The 7,837-nt window shown below is 47.0% G+C and overlaps 2 protein-coding genes across 2 annotated transcripts; one reads left to right on the top strand and one right to left on the bottom strand.

The window, feature by feature from the left end:
* Positions 1-385: 385 nt before the first annotated feature.
* Positions 386-1,956, top strand: LOC127753748 (uncharacterized). Its single transcript, XM_052279173.1, has one exon. It carries the CDS (start codon positions 386-388, stop codon positions 1,802-1,804), a length of 1,419 nt encoding a protein of 472 aa, XP_052135133.1. The 3' UTR covers positions 1,805-1,956.
* Positions 1,957-2,689: 733 nt separating this feature from the next.
* LOC127755120 (protein WVD2-like 4) lies at positions 2,690-6,749 on the bottom strand. Its single transcript, XM_052280758.1, has 9 exons — positions 6,309-6,749; positions 6,014-6,221; positions 5,862-5,920; positions 5,705-5,763; positions 5,409-5,486; positions 5,225-5,321; positions 5,053-5,124; positions 4,864-4,971; positions 2,690-3,447 (listed from the first exon to the last, which is right to left on the bottom strand). Exons 1-9 carry the CDS (start codon positions 6,465-6,467, stop codon positions 2,998-3,000), a joined length of 1,290 nt encoding a protein of 429 aa, XP_052136718.1. The 5' UTR covers positions 6,468-6,749; the 3' UTR covers positions 2,690-2,997.
* Positions 6,750-7,837: the final 1,088 nt, after the last annotated feature.

Genomic DNA, 7,837 nt, shown 5'->3' with positions numbered 1-7,837 from the left:
GTGCTGCACGACGTCGAAGCCAGTGTAGAACGTCATGAAGACATAGGCGTGCAACGCTATGCTGGGCTTGTGACTTGGCATTATCACCTCCCTCGTCTCTCCTCCTGCCTGCTCAGCCTCGCCGGCGCCCATATAGATGCCAAAGACCAGGGTCGATGTGTCATGTCATAGAAAACCACCATATATAAAAACCGGTTTAGGAGTCGTTTTGTACGGTTTAAACTGTTGGAGGTGTTGTTATACCTGATTTTTGCGGTTGAGGGGTATGAATCAAATTCGACCTATATTTGAGGGAGTCTAGTTGAACTTTCCCCTTTCTATTTGGATCCGAATCCAACGCGCATAGCCCCAGTTGAGTTTTGAAGTAAACACGACGCCGAGTTTTATGCATGCGACGCGACTCGCCGCCGGTCACGAACTCACGATGGCGTCCACCGCCGCCGGCGACGACTTCCGGGATTGGTCCGGGCTGCCGGAGGACCTCCTGCTCACCGCCATGGAGGCGATGCAACTCCCCGACCTAGTCCACTCCGGCGCCGTCTGCAGATCGTGGCACTCGGCGTTCGCCACGTTCCGCCGCCTCGGCCTCCGGTCGCCGCCGCACCCGCCCTGCCTGCTGTACGCCGCCGCCGCCGCCGCCGACAATGCCGTCCGCCTCTACTTGCCGTCGTCCACCGGCGCCCACTTCCGCGTGCCCCTCCTCGACGAGGAGGCGGCCAGCGGCGTCGTCGGTTCGGCGCACGGGTGGCTGTTCACCAGCGACAGGGACGCCAACCCTTACCTCCTCAACCCGCTCACCGGCGCACGCGCCGCGCTCCCGCCGGCCACGGCGCTCGGGCGCGTCAGGGGCAGGAGGTTCGTCTTCTCCCCCGGCGACGGCGGCCGCCGGGGCGTCGCGTATGACGTCGACTTCGGCCGGCGGCCGGGCGGCTCCCCCGACGTCAGGCAGGTCATGGCGCGGCGGGCGAGGCGGTGGATGTACCGCCGGGTGGCGATGTCGGCGAGCCCTTCCGCCGCCACCGGCTGCGTCGTCCTGCTCCTGCACATGCCGGAGCGGGACCTGTCCTTCGCCAGGCCGGGCGACGAGCGCTGGACGCCGCTCGTCGACGGCGGCGTCTGGGCCAGCCACGGCACCTCCTTCCTCGACGCCGTCCACAACCCCGGCGACGGCCTATTCTACGTGCTGCAGGACTTCAGCCCCGGCGGCGACACCGTGGTGCACTCCCTCGACCTCACCGCGCCGCCGCCGCCGCCGTCCTCCCCGGTGGCCACGATGCTCATGTTCGCGACGCCGCCGCGTCCGTGCAACCACCACCTCAAGAAGACCATGTGCAGGTACCTCGCCATCACGCCGCAGCACCCGCAGCACGTCGCCGGCGGCCTCGAATTCCTCGTCGTGGAGCGGAGGTGGCGCAGGTCGGGGAGCGACGACGACGTGAGCACGACGGAGATGTACGTCGTCATGCTCAGGCCGCTCGACCTCTACTTCTACGAGCAGGTGAGCCTGCCCGGCGGCGTGGGGGGCGACCTCGCGCTGTTCGTCGGCGACGCCGGCGCCGCCTGCCTCCGCGTGGAGGACTACCCCATGTTTCGCGGCAACTGCGCCTACCTCACCGACGAAAGCGACGGCGACGGCGACCACGCGAACCCGCCGCCGTGGAAGCGGCTGGACCTTGCTCTGTGGGAGTTCGGCGGGAGCAACTACCGCGGGAGGTTGACGAAGCTGCGGGACACGTGGCCACTCCACCATCCATGGCAAGATAATTCCCCGCCTCCTATTTGGTTTACGCCATCGCTAGATTAGCGCATCTCCAATTCAAAGGTGTGTGATAAGCTATATATTGTTGTTATTTTTTTAAAAAAATAATACAATTGTAATGCAACTAATTACATTGTACTCGTAACTTATATTATAGAGAAAATTCTCTACATACCCTTGAAAAGTTTCACAATTTCTTCTATACCCCTAAATTTTACCTCATCCTATACATACCTTTGAGTTTTCATTTGGATCTTCTCTCACCTATACGAACGCTATGATCTTTTCATTTCTTGCTCGTATAAATCTTGAAACAAATCTAACAATTCAACAATTATTAAAAGTTATATACAAATTACAATATAATTACACTACTTAGATTGAGAATTCGAGAGAAACCAGGTGAGGAGAATTGGACAAACAAAATAGGAATGGAGCTAGTACTTAGATTGAGAATTCGAGAGAAACCAGGTGAGGAGAATTGGACAAGCAAAATAGGAATGGAGCTAGCTAAAGTGTTCTCATAAAATAAACTTGAAAGATGGAGTTGGGTTTAGATTACTCTACAACTTTACTTCAAACCTACAACTTTACTTCAGACCTAGCTCTTGAAGCTAAACTTACAAGTTGGAAACTAAATATAAACTCCACTTCTTTTCTAGCCATTCCGCTCTATCGGATCTATGGTAGTCTCAGATTCTTTTCTAGCCATTTCGCTCTATCGGATCTATGGTAGTCTCAGATTTGGTATTCAGTAGAATTTCAGAACATACTCAACATAGCAATCCCCTACAACCATACAAGGCAAGCAGAATCTGAAGGCAAATTCTAGACTAATGATTCATGTATCTTTTAACTCCCAATTTAAACAGACAGCATTGGACATTTGGAAACCAACTGCTGCAAGCCTGCAACAGGTGAAGAAGGATATACTGGGCAAGGACCAAGGAATCAACTTATAACACAAAATAATTCACAAGTTGCATTGATGTTCTGCAACAGTCCTAGCCTGCCCATTGACATATAACTCCAATATACACAAGAAATAAAATTTTAACATGAACAAATTTTCAAGCAATATACAATGGAATGCTTAATGACAAGCTGAAAAAAAGGGGATGTCTACTCCGGAAATGACAAATCCACGGTACTTTGAGCGAATCAACTTTCCATGAAGCACACACCTCACTATTCACAAGACTGCAAGAAGAGATTAAATAACCAAATGTGCAATCGAATCAACCTTGGACTGGAACTTCATTCGAAGCAACCAAAGTGGTGGCCCGGTCTGGCCCTGTTGCATCCTCAACACCATGTTCAACAGTGAGCCCCTCTGGGCCAGAAGGTTCAGCAGGAGGGATTTCAACCGAGTTGTCTTGCAATTGCTCTACCTTGGCTCTTGGAGCTTTTGGTTTTGTGTTTGAGGTTTTCTGCTTTGTCACAAGGGGTTTTGTCTCGGTCTTTGCAGTGGCAGATGCTTGGGAAGGAATTTTTGTGACTGATCTTTGAGCAGGCTTTCTGGCAGTAGCATGAGGTTTGTTATTTTCTGTGCTTTCGGTCAATTTGGCCAAATTAGTTATGCTCCGAGGACTCTCACATGATACAGAACCATCAACAGAAGCAGCAGCAGCAGAATTGGTTGGCTTGTGCCGGCCAAGCTTTGGTGACCTAGCGCGTGTTGGTGGGATCTGCAAATAGTCACATGAGTTGATTTCATTATTTCTTTATAAATATGAATGGGAACAGGTTCTTAGTGCCATACACAAGATAGCATATGTATAAGGAAACTGAACACCCAAAAAAAACATAAGAAACCACAGAGAAGTTGTTTATCATGTTCTGAACTATGAATAGTCTAGCTTACTGTAAAATGGCAAAGCTGGTTCTGCTAGCATACAGCTTGGATGGAGAAGACCAAGTATTTGTCAGTACTCCGATTAAATTACCTTACAAACTACAAATCTTGGTGATTACTCCGTCAAAACATATAGACATATTATGATGGATGATTTGAATACATTAGGCAGTTCAGGGATTCAAAACCATGAAAACTAAATACAGAAAGGTATAAACTGACAAGGTGGAACCTGCCATTGTATAGCCCTAGCACCAAGATTTGCAAGAAAAATGCTTGGCATACTCAATCATTACAGTACAAGCCTGAAATTTGTACAGCTACTTCAATCCTCAATACTATTATGAAGATCCAGTAGAACATAAGTAATATCATGCCAGAAGATCTAGCAAAGCATACAAAATTATGCACAGCTAGGCCTAGTTAAGTTTCCCCTCCATAGGTAGGCCTCTTTCTCTAGGAACTGGACCCAGCTCAGTTGGTGGGAGGTGTGCTTATAAACTCCCACCATCTACGTACAAGCCCTCTTGGACTTGAATTTGGTGCCTATTATCTTCTTCATTAAAAAATATGCTAGTTCCTCCTAGGTATTCCTGCTTTCTTTCATACTAGATCAAAATGATGACTTATCACATATATCTATCAGCACTCAACGGGACCAAAATTCAAACTTCAATGTAGGATCATTTTGTCTACCAATGATGATTTAGGATCAGATCTGCTAATTGTTAGTTGAGTACTCTTGTTAGTTTACACGTTTATATTGTGCTAAAATTGGAAACGAGCAAGAATGAAATTGGCACCAAAAGATGCCAGTGAGCAGAAACATGAGGCAGCACTCCTAGAAGGGTTACAACTAAGGTGTTATCAAAACGCGACTTATCAAAAAGATAGCACAAACAGATAATAAGCATGTTTTTTTTTCTTAAGACGTCTTCGCCCCTAATACCTCCAAGCATGTTGCTAATAAACAAGTTCTGGTATTAATTCCTGGTATATTAAGCTACAGATTGACATCATGTAATGCTTATTTTAACATTCTAATAACAGAAACTAGAAACAAATGATTATTTTTCAATTTATATCATACAGTGAACAGAGTATTTGAAATGTCCATGCAAACTTGTCAAGGCATGTTTGGTGGTGAGGATATTGCAGTCTAGAACTCTAGAAGTCTTGAATAATGTGGATTTTTTTTTTTTTGCCAACAGATATCAGCAACTTTGCAAGATCAAGTTTATCTTAGTACCTTTTTCAACTCAACTTTAGGAGGTTGCTCCTTGTAAAAGCTTGGCATGGGTGTCGCTTTAAATGTCAGGCTCTTCCTAAGTAATTTGATCTCAGCCTCTTGGCTCTCCTGAGTAATAGATTAATTTTCAGATCCAAGTGGTACAAATATTCAAAAGTTTTATATTAATGATATCAAAAAGGTTCTCACTTTAGATTTTGCCTGCAAATTTGTTTGTTCAAGCTCCTTTGCATGGATCTTCTCTTCAAGTTTTTGGTAGAACTGGAAGTAAGACAGCACTAAACCTGGTCAGCATAAGGGGGGAAAAGAGAATGTAAATGAACATATGGATTAGCGCAATGCCTTTATGGGTATAATATACCTCCTTCCTCTTCTCAGCACGCTCCTGCAGCCTGAAACTAAAACCAGCAGCAGCAGCATTCTTGCGTTGAGCAGCTGCTCGGGGAGTATTGGTACTCCTGCATGAATAAATGAGCATGTTTCATGTTAATAAAAACACAGGGCATAAAAAAAGAGCAGCTATCAAGAAAATAAAAATGCTTTACGATGTGGTGGAGTGCACATCATCCTCCATTTTCTCTGGCAGAGTCTGTTCCAAAGCATTTGTGGTGTTCTCGTTTGACCTGATATAAAAGATCAACCATTTCAGGCCAAGCAAACCCCAAACAGCACTATTATGAATTATCAGTGGCAGTACCATATAATTTTTTTCTGGCAAGCATCACAACTTGGATGCACATTAATTGCATGGTGCTAACTACTAAACAACAACTGAAATTGCAATCCAGAAGAAAGAAAAGGACGGCCAAAATTGATGGTTGGTGACAGAATTGACACTCACTCTTGGGTTTCAGGAGAAGCATCATTTGGAGGCGCGTCCACCGATCCAGATTTAACAGGCTACGTCACAGAAATCTGTAATTAATTTTTACTGCATTGCAACTAAAAATTGACAAGATTGTTACTCGCGGAAGATCACTCAAACTCATGAGTTTTACCAAGGAGCGGCTTGCGGCAGGCGTCCGGGCTGAATTCACCTTCTTCTCCACGGCTCGCCCTGCGATTCCATCCAAATTCAGTAAACGCAAACATCAATCAACCATCACAATTCACAAAACCCGAGCGAAGAACAAGTCCCAACTAAACTAACCAGCCGCCTTCTCCGATCCATTGGGCACAGCGCCTTTCCCGTCCGTCGTCTTGGCCTGCTTTGGTGTCGCCGCCTTCTTGGCAGTCGCCCCTCTCGCCGGGAACGACGCGCTCTGCGACAGCGCGGGCTTCTTCCCCACCTTGCCGTTGGCCACCGCCGCCGCCACCTTCGCCTTCCTCGCCGCGGCCGCGCCCCCCGATCCGCCCTTCTGCGCAAACCAAGCAAGCAAACACCCAGAGAGTCAGCAACGAACACCACCGCACTCACCGTCGCAGGAATCCCGCGATCCCCGTACCTTGGCCGTCGTCCCCTCCGCGGCCACCGCCACCACCACCACCGCCTGATCAGATCCACCCGCCGCCGCCGCCTCCCCCCCACTGGCGAGATCCCCCTCCGCCACCACCTCCGCTACCTCCACAGCCCCATTCACCCTCACCTCGTCCTCCCCCTCCATCCCTCCACTGACTCCCACCCCTATCAGATCCCAGCAAGATCGATCACGGCCAAGATTCAACTCACTCTACCACTACTGATCAGTGCGGGAGAGGGGAGGCGATCGGTGGATGGATGGATCGGCGTGGAGAGATCAGTGAGAAGATGGTGGTGGTGGGGAGGGGAGAAGGCAACCACCCAACAACCACCGCGCTGGGCTGGCTGGCAGCCGATGCGGCTGCGGCTGCGGCTGCGAGTAGTGTAGAGGGAGAGGGAGGTTGGGGGGGAGTGAGTTGGTGTAGGGAGGGGGAGGGAGACGGAGACGGGACGTGGTAGCCGTTCGCGAGCTGGACGGTTTCTCTGCCGTTTTTTTTCCGCGGACGGTTTTGCCCCCTCTCCTCCACTCCTCGGAGTCCTCTCTTTTTCTCATTTCTCCCCCGTGTGCGCCCGTGCAAACCACCTCCGGAGGAGGAGGGGGCAGAGACCGTGTGTGTGGGGTGTGGCTTTTGTCCATTCTGTCAGTTGGTAATACACTTCGGTTGTGTTCTCTCCTCTCTCTCAACTCCCACCTCTCTTTCTCCACGTTTATACTTCCTGAACGATTAAACGGTAATTGTTTTAAAAGAATTTATGTTTTAAAAAAAATCATATTAATTCATTTTTAAGTTTTAGGCTAATACTCTCTGTTTCATATTATAAGTCATTTGATATTTTAGATGTTGCTTATTTTTTTATAAACTTGATCAAACTTATCGAAGTTTGATTAGAAAAAAAATGTCAAACTATTTACAATATGAAACGGTGGAAGTATTTAATTATTCATATGCTAACGGCTTGCTCCGTTTTATGTGCCGAGGGATTAGTTCCTAATCTACCATACTGAACACAACCTTCTACTCTCTGTGAAGATATGTTTAATGGTGGAGGTCTCATTGTTTGGTTTATGCTTATGTTTAGATTCTATTCGGTACCGCTTTAGATCTCAGACCCACGGTAGATTTAAAGTTTGTATGTTAAATTGTAATTGTTTAAAGTACTAAATTTCATCTAAAACATGAACAAAAATAATTTATCTGAATGTTATCAACGTAATTATAGATCTAGACCTATGCATGGATTTGTGTAGTTCGGAATACAGCTTCGGAAAATTTTGGATCCGAAGTTGTGCCAAAGAAAACTTTATAAGCTAAATTTTAAGTTTTAACACTTAATTTTGGAGTTGATTTTATGATTTTTTTTAATCATTACTTATTTTTATAGTATTTGGTTTTAAATCGCTAACAATACGGTAAATGTTTTACTCGTAATATTTTTTTAATTGAAAATAACCGGTTCTGATATACATATGCATAAGCGAAAATATAGGGCGAATGTTAATGATGCTACACAAAT

Source organism: Oryza glaberrima, chromosome 11 (genome assembly GCF_000147395.1).
Source record: "Oryza glaberrima chromosome 11, OglaRS2, whole genome shotgun sequence".
Lineage (NCBI taxonomy): Eukaryota > Viridiplantae > Streptophyta > Magnoliopsida > Poales > Poaceae > Oryza > Oryza glaberrima.
The sequence above is the reverse complement of the archived record's forward strand: the minus strand, read 5'-3'. Positions and strand labels throughout refer to the sequence as shown.